The sequence below is a fragment of the Chroicocephalus ridibundus genome, chromosome 11, assembly GCF_963924245.1.
Source record: "Chroicocephalus ridibundus chromosome 11, bChrRid1.1, whole genome shotgun sequence".
NCBI classification, from domain to species: Eukaryota; Metazoa; Chordata; class Aves; order Charadriiformes; family Laridae; genus Chroicocephalus; species Chroicocephalus ridibundus.
The window spans coordinates 10,836,224-10,848,781 of record NC_086294.1 but is presented as its reverse complement, the minus strand read 5'-3'; the positions used below and the strand labels follow the sequence as shown (position 1 = coordinate 10,848,781).

The 12,558-nt window shown below is 50.1% G+C and overlaps 1 protein-coding gene across 2 annotated transcripts; it reads left to right on the top strand.

Annotated features, from left to right (window-relative positions):
- Positions 1-8,668: 8,668 nt before the first annotated feature.
- On the top strand, positions 8,669-11,359 carry DUSP1 (dual specificity phosphatase 1). Of its 2 annotated transcripts, XM_063349337.1 has the most exons (4): positions 8,673-9,166; positions 9,305-9,453; positions 9,578-9,797; positions 10,308-11,359. In XM_063349337.1, exons 1-4 carry the CDS (start codon positions 8,797-8,799, stop codon positions 10,676-10,678), a joined length of 1,110 nt encoding a protein of 369 aa, XP_063205407.1. In that variant the 5' UTR covers positions 8,673-8,796; the 3' UTR covers positions 10,679-11,359. The 2 variants fall into 2 exon arrangements, with proteins under 2 accessions (XP_063205405.1, XP_063205407.1); XM_063349335.1 differs by having other exon boundaries at positions 8,669-9,453.
- The last annotated feature ends 1,199 nt before the right edge of the window (positions 11,360-12,558 follow it).

The window sequence follows — 12,558 nt, the reverse complement described above, 5'->3', positions numbered from 1 at the left end:
GTGCTTCTCAGCATAACCTTGTGGCTCGGGGCTCGGCATGTCCCCGTCCGCGTGATGCTGTGACCATCGTGGGGCTGTTTGGCTGCTCACGCCATCCAGGAGCAGCCACACTCCAAGGAAAATCTTCCCCAGCTTTCAATCCCCTTCCATTTTAGGGCTCCCCTCAGCCTGAGCCTGCTGCCTTTATGGGATGCCTTCTCCCTTTGTTGGGGAGGGAGTTTTTTTACACCACAGCAGCTGTAAAAAAAAAAACCTCTCTAAGAAGTGTATTCATGCGAGCGTCCCTTTGGCTGTGCCTCTATCTAAACAGAGCTCAGCATTTTGTGTGTCGGCCGAGGTGAAATCACAGCTTGCGACAGGCTCCAAGAGCCGCAGAGTGTCTGGCCATGCGTGTGGCCACCCCCAGGAGAAATGTCCCATGTTTGGGCAAATTTGTTCGAGCCAAGGCTGCTGTATGACTTCACTCCTCGTTCATCCCCATCAAGAAACAGTTTGTCCAGCGCTTCGGAGAAGGGCAGCAGGAACGCTTGCGAGACTCACCTGAAGGTTTCATGGCGAGGCAATGAGATCAGCTCAACGCTGAGTTTTATCAAGCATCAAATGGGGCATGAGCGATGCGGGCAAGTCACGGGTGGCCATGACAAGGCATTTCACGGACAAAGAAATGGATCGTTAGATCCCGCTCCTGAATATCATGTCCTGTCCCACTCGAGGTGACGGTCAGAGGATGCTACACTGTGAGTCACTCTGCCCCCTATGTTCTCATATACTTCTGAAAACAACACAGTGGGCCAAAGTTTGGCTTTTTCCACAGCCTAAAGGTTTTCATATTCAAAACAGTCAAGTGTTATTCTCTCCTATGACTAATACTGTGTTTTCACTAACCGCTATTACACACAAACATCACCTCACTCTATCACATGAGAGAATCATGTCATATTGCAAATATTTTAACAAACTGCATAGTAGAAAATGAATAAGCAGTTCTGTATTTACCGATACGGGGGTATTTTTGAACAGTTACACACGAAATACAAAGATTGCCTATAAACACCTTACTAAGAAAGCCCAGAAAAAGGTACATGAACAACAAAGGGACTCAGATGGAGCATGTGCAATGTAATAAATAGCCACTGGAATTTCTTTGTGCTTTGCTTCCCTTACAAGTTTATTTTTTTACATCCTCTTACGAAGTGTCACTCTTGGGTCTCCACACTGAGTTACTCCATAGCCCAAGGATGAGGGAATTGGGGCTTTTGTTAACAGAAACCTCACGCTATTTCAGACAGTTTGCAGTTGCTTTTGCTGTTACATCCTCCCCTTCTGTCCCCTCAGCAAATAACCCCTTTTGACGCCACTAGACAGAGAGACAAATTTAGACCTGGAGGATGGTAGAAATGGTACAGAGGAGCCGCGTGAGTACACGCCTGCCTTCTGGGTCCTTGATTCCTGCACTTAGCGCAGGACTTCAGGAGGAGGCAGAAGTACCTCTCCATCACCTCTTGTTAGCTTTCAGCCCTGACAGTCCTAAATTATTCCAAGCTGCCTATATCCACCCGAAGTTATTCTGGAGTTGGGAGCTGTGAGTATGTGCGGGGACTCTGAGCATGAAACTCTTTCCCAGGCAGGGTCTTTGCTCTGGGGAAATCCCACGGTAGCTGGTTGCACTGGCTTTACAGACCCTTGCACCCACGAGCTGGTGGGAAGAGGTGTAGCTGTAGCTATTGGAGAACAGGTTTGCGCTCCCTTCAGGACAGGTAACACGATGCCAGACTCCAGCTGTATCCCTCCCAGCTCTGCTCCGTCCTAATGGACACAAACCAGAGTAATCCCAGGCTCTAAACCAGCCCCTCTGCCCTTCTGCTGGTTACTGAGTGCCATGTACATTTATGAGGCCTTCGTCTCCCTGTAAAGATACCGCAGATAAAAAGAACGAAAGAACAACTGGCAAATGGCAGTGGCTCAGCAGCTCTTATCTCAATCTTTATGAGAGCGGATGGTTCTGGGAATGTGAAGCTCATACATAGTCACCGCGCCCACAAAACACTGACATCACATGACTAGCAATAAACCCGGCTCTCTTATTTCTGGACAGGAGAGCACGCCTCTCCCTGCTTCTGGGTGCGAGGTACGTCATTTGTTTTCTATTCAAACTCACCCTCCTCCCACGGAAGCCTTGCCTTACCGTACTAGCCATTAGAAGATGTTATTGAGAAAATACACGTTAAAGCAGTAGGAAGAATAATTTCCCATAAGTATATTTTATTATATATCTAATACCTTTCATCTTGAAATACGAGAACTTTACAAATACAGTGATTTTATTGAATAAATACCCTTATGCCTAGTGCATGGCATGATTCATAGCAGATTAATAGAGGCAATTAAATGTAAGATTAAATTGCCTAAACCATTTCCCTACTAAGCTGATCCCAGTGCTGTGAACTGTATCAGTGCCACTAATTCCCAGAGATTTTCCTTTGGAGGCAGGTATTTAATGATTTTGAATATCAAATCCATGGTATCCCAGACTGGCTGTCTAATGCCTGTAATCATGTTAAAACGCAGCACTAAGCAACTTGCCCGAGGCAGCTCGGTGAGTCACTGCAAGAGAAAGCAGAACTCCTGACTTGCATTAGCTGCTCAAGCAGACATGGAGCCACTTGCAAAATTACGGCAGGGGGACGGTCCGTGCTGCAGGCTTCTCAAATGTCTCAGGTTTCAGGCCATGGGATGCCATATGTCAGGCCCTGTGACAGGCACACACACATGTACGGGGTCGTATGGTGCCAGGCGCGCTGTCTGGGCGCCGTGGGTGGCGTAACCCAGCCGCAGATGCAGGGCTGACGGCAAGCCCCCAGCTGCAGCACAGGGCTCGCTCCGGGGGCTATCGCATTTCGGAGCTGGCAGAGTGTCGCGTGCTGCCCATGGCATCATGGAGCGACAGGGAGCTCATGGCTCCGCATCAAAAACACAGCAGAGAAAGGCTCACGTGAGGAGCCTGGAGTCCAGGGAGTGACCATTGGGGCCCACGCGTGTGCAGGAGAGGCACCCACTGCTGCCAGCGCCTGCTGTCCCCCCGCTCTGCCCACAGCCCGGGGAGCAGGAGGCAGCGAGAAGTCCGGGGCAGGCAGGCAAGCAGTGAGCTGAGATTTCCTCAGGCAGGGCTGGGAGAAAGGGGCTTTCCTTATTCCTCAAAGTATCCAGGATGTGTCCTCGGTCAAAATACCCAAGCCTCTACACCAACAATTTTCCACTCAGCAAGAAATAGTTACGCGCTGGTTGTGGTGCACAGAAATAAGGCCATACCAGGGGGTCCAGCCTGTCTCTCCAGGAGTGAGACCCCAGCCCGGAGCCGGCTTTCATGCTGTCTGGACTGACCCTTCTCCTCGTTCCCCCACTGCATCACCTCCAACATGAAGAATCTGAGGCAGTCAGAGCTCAGCCAAACCCTTGCAAATAGGTTAAATCTTGGGATTTGAATGCATAAAAAGTAATGTTTTCATTGTAGTATGACTCATCAGTAATTCCGTATTGTTCACATTCTGTTTATTGTAACCTTTCATTGCTGGATCCTTTTTTTTCGTTTCCTGCCTTCCTCCCTTTCTTTTTTTTTCTTTCTTTTCCTTCTTTCTTTCTTTTTCTTTCTTTTCCTTCTTTCTTTCTTGTTCTCTTTTTCTTTTCTTTCTTTTTCTTTCTTTTCCTTCTTTCTTTCTTTTCCTTCCTTCTCTTTCTTTTCTTTCTTTCTTTCTTTTTCTTTCTTTCTTTCTTTCTTTCTTTCTTTCTTTCTTTCTTTCTTTCTTTCTTTCTTTCTTTCTTTCTTTCTTTCTTTCTTTCTTTCTTTCTTTTCTCTCTTTCTTTCTTTTCTCTCTTTCTTTCTCACTTTTTTTGCTTTCTCGCTTGCTTTCTCACTTTTTCCTTCCTTCCTTCCTTCCTTCCTTCCTTCCTTCCTTCCTTCCTTCCTTCCTTCCTTCCTTCCTTCCTTCCTTCCTTCCTTCCTTCCTTCCTTCCTTCCCTCCTTCCCTCCTTCCTTCCCTCCTTCCCTCCTTCCCTCCTTCCTTCCTTCCTTCCTTCCCTCCTTCCCTCCTTCCTTCCTTCCTTCCTTTTTCCTTCTCTTTCCTTCTTTTTCTTTCTCTCTTTCGCCCCCATTTTTGCTTTCTTTTTCATTCTGTGTCCTGCGAATCTGTATCTCTAAAATCTGTCCAAATATTTACAAAAGGAAATGCTGGGTTGTGAAACTGAATTCGGAGAAAATGTTACACATGCTGAAGAAATGCATCCAGCACGGTTTCCAAATGTTCCCACATGCATTTTTGTTCTCTGTCTCAAGTGTTGAGGCTCGATCCTTCATATCTTTATTCAGACAAAACTTGCACCGAGGGCAGCCAGACCCAGGCTCAGGTCAGGTCCAATGGTGCTGTAATTCTGGCTTTGCTGGAAAGGTTCGGGACTGATTTTGGCCATGAGTGACTAGTTAAAAAGCCTGAATAACCAGTATTACTGGGTAACCGGTTTGTGCAATGGGCCAGTTCCAGGCCAGGGGTTATCTATACTTGTCACCAAGTTGCTAACAAATTGGCATCAGTGTCAGTCAATGCAGAAGCTGTCTGCAGCCCTCTATTACCCTCCCAGATAAACATCAGCCAGGTGTATTGGGAGACCCGCGGCCCCTGGGGGAAGCCAGCCAGGTCTCCGGTCCCACTGAGACACGGGTGACACGCTCAGCTGTGGTATAATGAAATTGCTGTGAAGTCATTTTCCCAAGAAGTCGCTAATGCCGTGAGTGAGGGCTCACGCTCATGGGGCTCTCCCGTCATTATGGACCTGTGCATATTTCGGCAGAGCAACATGGGAACTGTTAAAGCCCAGGGGATAAAAGGGGCTGAATGGGGGCAGTGCGTCCCATCTGCTCAAATCAAAGCATCGCCTCCCACCCCCACACTTCATGCTCCTGTTTCTATTATTACCCTTACAATGACATTGTGGCCTGAGTGCAAACACGGATTGTTTTGGAGGAAGGGGTTAATTTTGTATTTCCTGGCTTTTGTTAAGGCAGGAAATCTAACCCTTAAGAAAGTCATTCAGGTCAGAGTGAGCTCCTAAAAGCCACTGCTGCCCTGTTTTGTATTTTCCTTTCTTTCATTATTACGGCAGGTTTATTTAAGAAAAGAAAACAAAAATAGGGTAAAGCAAGGAAATAGCTAGTCCAGGATTATAAGTGATTAAGTACACACTGCCACATGTGATGAATTTTTTTCTTCCTGATTTGCACTGGGTGTAAACAAGGCCAGATTCAGAAGTCTCATAATTACATAAGTCCATCGAAGAGCAATTATCATTGTTGTGGAGGCAAATTCCCTTTGCGCAAAGGCCTCAGCTGCATGTCTTCCCTGCACTGCCTCAGAGCAGCCAAAGCACCTGGCCCACGGTGACTGGCTCGTATTTAATATTGGTGTGATGCTGGTTAACATCACGACTGGAAAGGTGGTTGTCATTGACAGCACATTCTCACTTAGCTGTGCGGGTCTCAGGCATGGCAATTTCTTTAAACTTGGCAAAAATTGAGGTTGCCAAACTGGAGGAAAAGACATCTCAGTCTTTTAGCTTTGTTTTCCGTGTGGGACACCGAGAAGAGTTTGGGACAACTAGAGAAAAGACTGTCAGTGGCATAGGGGTGCCTGTGCCTGTGAGCCAGGGTTGGCTGTTCCCACTAGCGAGGCACCAGCGGCACAGCACCATTAAAAATACTGCTTTCCATTAAAGCATTCAAGTGAAGTCTCCCAGCCCGCGCTCCTGCTCCTGGAATGCACAAGGCTTTGGGCTGGTTGGAGGAGCTCAACATCCCGATCAAGTCCTCAGGGAGAAGGACGTTCCCAGCTCCTGACCCGCAGGGCTTCTCCGCTGCGGCTCAGCAGAGTCCTCGCCTCTCCCTGTGCTCCTGCCCAGTGGTGCCTTAAATCGCTTCCACATCACACTCCAGAGGTGTAAAGTGAAGTGATTCCTGGGTATAAACTTACAGAAAGGTCAACATCTGAGGTCCATATCAAAAGGATGGTGTTTTCTCTAGGGAAAGGTATGAATAAAGTCCTGTCTTATGGCCATCTGCTACGCTGGTTTCTGCTGCAAGAAGCTGGCAAACAATCGATCATTTGGAATTCCTGCTGTTCAGCTCCTTAGGAAAATCTGGGTAGGCTGGTGTTTGACCGATGATGTGCAAGGTCACCAGAGCTTGGCTATGGCATGGTGTTGCAGCAATATCCCATCTCGCGAGGAGCTGGCTTGGAGAACATCAGAGGAGGACACGTGGACCCTCTGCCGCCTGTGGTGTGGTCCATGCTCCCTGTCCACCTCCCACATGCTTGTGGTGCGGAGGGACGTGTGTCACCCACCCAGCTGCCGGGCCCCGTGATTCACACCCAGCGACCCACTGTGGACGGCTGTGGGGTCCCAGTAACAGAGCGGGTGACGGTGTGGTCGAGCGGAGTCATTTCCCAGCACTGAAGTGTATGAGCGTCTCTCGCAATCTGTTTCCTACCCGCTGTTAAAAGAACAACAGCTAATAAATGGAATGAAAAGTGCAATCCTGTGTTTATTTTTAAGGAACATGTTGAAAAAACAGATTCTCTTTGAGGCTGCAGTTCTGGCAGAAACCCCACTGCTCCGCAGAGCAGAGACAATCCTGCGATGAGTGGGTGAGCCTGACCTGGCACTCGCCTGCCTGTGCCCTTCCCCGTGTCCCCTCCTCATGGCCACCCGAGAGAGCCTGGAAAGCCCTGGAGCTCTCAGGCAGATACAGAGCCTGGCTGGGTTTGGAAGAAGGTCTGAGGTGGTTAAAGATGGGGGGACATTGGTGGGGGAGAAGCTGGAAAATGTGAGGACTGATGGTTGGCAGCCCACGAGGCTGGCGGGGCAGGAGGGTGGGGAGAGGACCTCCAGCGTGAAGGATGGCTGCAGAGGTCTTCTCCCAAAGGAGCAGCTGAAGAAGGGACAGCAGAAAACTGCTGGAAGAGGTGAGGAAGGAGCATCGTAGCTGGGACCGGCAGCACTGCAGGGAAGAGGAATCGCTGGGAAAGGGCTGAGGGCGAAGGGCCGCTGCAGGAGGAGGTGCTGGGGGGCAGTGGGGGCCGGGAGAAGCAGGTGGCCGGGAGCCAGCGGGGCCGGGGAGGCATGGCGGGGAGGCAGGGGAAGTGGAAGTGGCGCTGACTGGAAACCCTGAGTAAGAAACACCCGAGTGCCTTGGTGGAAGCTGGTCACCCACGGGGAAAAGCAAACTTTTGGGAAGCGCTGATGCACTACCAAGGCGGGGAAAAAAGAGGGCTCCCGCTGCTCCACTGCCGGTTACTGGGCAGCCACAGCTTCTGGGGGTGTTCTCAGTGGGGCAAACAGACTTTGCATGGGCTGCAGGTCTGCTACATTTTTTTCCTTACACATAAAACATGATGGGAACAGCTCTCAAATTTGTGTTTACTTTATAAATGTACATACAAATATATGTATACACATATATATTTATGTGTAGATATGTCTGTACATGTATGTATGTCTATGCATTAATACAAATATATGCATGCGTATGCTCATCTCTTTATACATATATTTTAGGAGAACACGCAGGCCCGCACCCATGGCTCCACGTCCCCCCACAGTGCTGCTCCGGCAGCTCCAAGCCCCCAGTGCTGCTCCGGCAGCTCCCAGCCCCCTGCAGTGCCCTGATTTTGAGGGGAGCGGCCTGCACTGGGGGGGCGGACACAGGCTGCCCCAGCCCCGGCCAGGCCCCGAGCCATGGGGCAGGGGGCAAGGGACAGGGGACAGCTGGCAGGCAGGTGGCCCAGCCCCACGGCACCTGTGTGGGCAGAGGGGTGGGTGCGTCTTTAGGGGGGGTGTATGTGTGTTTGTACATGTGTGTACGTCTATATGTGCGTGTGTATGGGTGTACCTGTATGTGTGTGCGTATGAGTGTGGATATGTACATATACATGTATGTGCATTTATGAATGCGTATGCACATATATAGGTATGTTTATGCGTGTGTTTATACATGTAGGTATGTATATGTGTGTATTTATACATGTAGGTATGTGTATGTGTCTGTAGGCATGTGTGTGCGTATGTTGGCACCTGTGTTTGTGTGTATATATATGTGTGTGTAGGTGAGTGCTTGTGTGTACGTATGTGTGTATCTTTATATATGTGTATATATGTTTATATGTGTGTGTGTGTATAGTACCACTGCATATGTACATCTGTGTGCATATATATGTGTATGTATATATGTACATGTCAGTGCCTACTGTGTGCATTTATGTCTGTATACATATGCGTGTGTAGGTAAGTGCTTGTGTGTGCATATATCCGTTTATATATGCGTATATATATGTGTGTGTTTGTGTGTATAGTACCCCTGCGTATGTACATGTGTATGTGTGTGTATATACCTGGGGGGGTACCGATGTAGGGGGTGTGGGGGTGTGTGTGTCTGTCCGCATAGGTCGCTGCCTGTCCCGCTGCCCGCACGGGCGCGCTCCGTCGGCCCCGCGGCGCATGACGTCATGCCGGCGGGGCTGGGCGCGCCCCGTGCTGGCGCGCCGCCAGGTGACGTCTTCGCGGGGCGCCCACGTGACGCGGCCCCATTGAGAAAACGCCGGCCCGGCGGCGCGGCCCTATATAAAGGCGGACGCGGGCGTGCGGGGCCGGACCGGGTCGTGCGGTGCTGCGCTTCCGCGGGACACCGGCACCTCCGACACACACCGCGCCTTCTTCATCCTTCTCCTCCTCCTTCCCCCGGCCGGAGCCGCCATGGTGAACCTGCGGGTGTGCGCGCTGGAGTGCGAGGCGCTGCGGGGGCTGCTGCAGGAGCGCGCCGCGCAGTGCCTCGTCCTCGACTGCCGCTCCTTCTTCTCCTTCAACGCCGCGCACATCCGCGGCTCCTGCAACGTCCGCCTCAGCACCATCGTCCGCCGCCGCGCCAAGGGCGCCCTGGCCCTGGAACACGTCGTCCCCAACGAGGAGCTCCGCGCCCGCCTGCGCCAGGGGCTGGTCCACACCGTGGTGTTGCTGGACGAGCGCAGCGCCGACCTGGAGCTGCCCAAGCGCGACAGCACGCTGCTGCTGGCCATCGGCACCCTCTGCAGGGAAGCCCGCGGCGCCCGCATCTGCTTTCTCAAGGGTGAGTGGCCCCGGCACCGTCCCGGCTCCCGCCGGAGGGGAAGGGGGCGCGCAGCCGGCCCGCCAGTAGCCCTCACGGGGCTCTACTCGCCCCCCGGCCGCGCAGCGCTCACCCGGCGCCTCTCTCTCCCCTCTGCAGGAGGTTACGAAGCTTTCTCCTCTGCCTGCTCCGAGCTCTGCACCAAACCGGCCGCCCCCACCGGCCTCAGCCTCCCCCTGAGCGCCAGCAGCGCCCCCGGCAGCGCCGACTCGGGGTGCAGCTCCTGCGGCACCCCCCTCTACGACCAGGTGAGCGGGGACGGGACCCGGGGGGTGTGCGGGACCCGGGGGGTGTGCGGGACCCGCGTGAAGGGGGAGGCTGCTCGAAAACCGCCGGCCGAAGTTAACCGGTTGCCCGTCTTTTCTGTTTTAGGGTGGGCCGGTGGAAATCCTGCCGTTCCTCTACTTGGGCAGCGCTTACCATGCCTCCCGAAAAGATATGCTGGATGCTTTGGGGATCACGGCGTTAATCAACGTCTCGGCGAACTGCCCCAACCACTTTGAAGGGCACTACCAGTATAAAAGTATCCCCGTGGAGGACAACCACAAGGCAGACATCAGCTCCTGGTTTAACGAGGCAATTGATTTCATAGGTAAATGAATTCTCTTTACAGTCTGTTCTTTTTTTTGGAGTAATGTACCCTGGGAAGTGATTTTCAGGCATTGTTTTCCCCAGTTAAACCAACATTTGAGATTTGAGAATTTCATTCTGTAGGAGAGAGATAGTCAGGGAACACTTCCATTGATTTTATTCTACTCAGAGGAATAATCTTAGCTTCACAAAGCTGTTTGAAATCTTGAATCAAGAGGCATTGCTCTTGCAGAAAAGAGCTAGTGAATTTAAGCGGATAAGTATTAAAGTAATCTTGCAAGACTGCTAAAGTGACCTGGAGGAGCTATTAGTATAATTGGAATTGGAGCCCAGAATGAAAATAGCTGCTGGTTCCCTCGGGACAAAGGCTCTCTTTGTCTCAGAAGCACTGGGGTGCACCTCTTAGGCTAAGGAAGGGATGGATTAAAGAAATGTAAAACAGCAGCCTGTGCTTTCCCACCTTTGGAAGCAGTGGGACTCGTTTGCTAACTGTGTATTTTAATTCTTTCAGACTCTGTTAAAAATGATGGAGGAAGGGTATTTGTGCACTGCCAGGCTGGCATTTCCCGGTCAGCGACCATCTGCCTTGCTTATCTCATGAGGACCAACAGAGTCAAACTGGATGAAGCCTTTGAGTTTGTGAAGCAGAGAAGAAGCATCATCTCCCCGAACTTCAGCTTCATGGGGCAGCTGCTTCAGTTTGAGTCACAGGTCCTTGCCCCTAACTGCTCAGCAGAAGCTGGTAGCCCTGCTATGTCAGTATTGGACAGAGGAGCATCGACCACCACGGTCTTTAACTTTCCAGTCTCCATCCCTGTTCACACGTCGTCCAGTGCTTTAAGCTATCTTCAGAGCCCCATCACCACTTCCCCGAGCTGCTAAAAAGCAGGTGAAAATATGGTCAGAACTCAGACTTACTGTCTCAGAAGTGCAATAACTACGGGGACAGTGTCATCAGTCATTCGTGTTTTGTGGGGAACCATCCATACATCCCAGAACAGTGTCATGAATGGAGAGGAGCTCAATGGATGCCAGACAACTATAGGTATTACTGACTCTTCTGCTGACCTTTAAAGCCAATATCTGGATGCCTACACAGAGATCAAAGGACACTGTCTCTTCCTGAGATGTTCCTCCTTGTGTTCTGTCTGTCCCAAGCCTGCTCCAAGTTTATAGTAGCATGCTCACCAGTATTCCCATTCCTGGACACTCTGAGCAACACTGATACTGTCCCCTTTTATATGACAGTCCTATTTATTTATTTTTACATTAGTGCATTGTGGGTTTTTTTGCCTTCACAAACCTAAAATTTAACTTCTAGAGAAACCAAATACCTCAGTATTTTTTGGTACTGTAATCCTGTGTGTATATGTCAGCTTTTCTTGTTTCCCAAGCACTGACGTGAAAGCACCAGGCGAGTGCTTTTTTGAGTTGCCAAGGGTTGTATGTTTGCTGATTTATTTATGATGTGAAATAATATATTTCTTCTTATGAAGACATAGTTTTGTTACGTGATTATAACTTTTTTATACAAATGGAATAAATTATGATATTTCTATTGAGCTGGATGATACATTCTTTAAAATCTTGCCTTTTACAGTCCCAGAACTCATGTTCCTACGTGAAGAGCTGTAAGAGAAATCTGAGTCTTCAACTCAAGACCTCAGGTCCTGACTGAATTAGATGGAAAAATGGGTTTAAACAACATAAGTGACTAGAAACTGCTGCTGCTGCTTAACCTGAGCTCTTCTTTGTCCCTATATAATTATATGCAGTGGCAAAGAGCCAAGGCTGGCTTCTCAGCTGTAAGGTGGGTTTGGCTGTGGTGATGGCCACAGAGCTGTAACAGTCTGAACCAGCTGAGGCTTGGGCACAGGGCTACAGTGAATTTAAAATAGTCCTTCTCCTAGGAAGGTGGAAGAAGCTTCCTTATTGCTTGTTTACTTTTAATGTTTCAAAGGTTAAGTCTAAAAATTAACCTGTGGGTAACAGATCTCCAATGCTTGTGAGTTTGTGCCAAGGTGGGGTTTTTTTTCTGTCCCACCTCCTTGATTCCTTTTTGCAATTCAAACTCCCTGATCCCTGGAGTGAAGTATTTGGCTTGCTGGGCCATCTCTGTAGACGAATGGGGGCATGACCAGAGATCAGGTAACTGACAAGTCACTTATTTTCTTACCCAGACAAATTATCTCCTGCTGCAGATTCTTACTGGAGTGACTTTCACCTGGCACTTCAGTTGAGGCAATGAAAAGAGTGTCATGTAGCACATCAAAAGCCAGGCAGGGGAGCTGTAACAGGCCAGGGCTTCTGGCAGCTCACGGGCTGTAGGGTGAGGGGGACAGGCGGCAAACGGTGTGGGGTTAATGCTGTGTGGTGTGACAGAACCGCACATCTCCGTGGGGTTTGATGGGAGCGGTGTTGCTGTGACCGCCCCTGCCAGGAGAAGTTAATGTGGAAGAAATGCAGCTGGGATCTTGCTTTCCTGGGCAGGGTGGAATATAGGTAACGGGGAGCTGGATGCTGGGGGAGCACTAGGACAGCGGGTGCGCTACGTTCACTCGGGAAGGGAGCTGCCAGTCCTTGCACCTCTGATATTCAAGGAGTCGGATCCTACTTTTGCCCCATCAAAAATGGCTCTGCTTGGGCAGATAAAGCAGGTTATGATTCTTTGTGTAAAATCAAGGCATTTTAACAGTTACGATCCTAAGCTTATCAATGAGGGTTTTTTTTTTTTTAAGCGTAAAGCAGCTCTGCTTCTGTCA

Bases quoted from the DNA above. Each gene is read 5' to 3' on its own strand.
- DUSP1 (XM_063349335.1), top strand. From the start codon at position 8,797: ATGGTGAACCTGCGGGTGTGCGCGCTGGAGTGCGAGGCGCTGCGGGGG. The intron at 9,454-9,577 runs GTGAGCGGGGAC...TTTCTGTTTTAG, and splicing joins GCACCCCCCTCTACGACCAG to GGTGGGCCGGTGGAAATCCT. The intron at 9,798-10,307 runs GTAAATGAATTC...TAATTCTTTCAG, and splicing joins CGAGGCAATTGATTTCATAG to ACTCTGTTAAAAATGATGGA.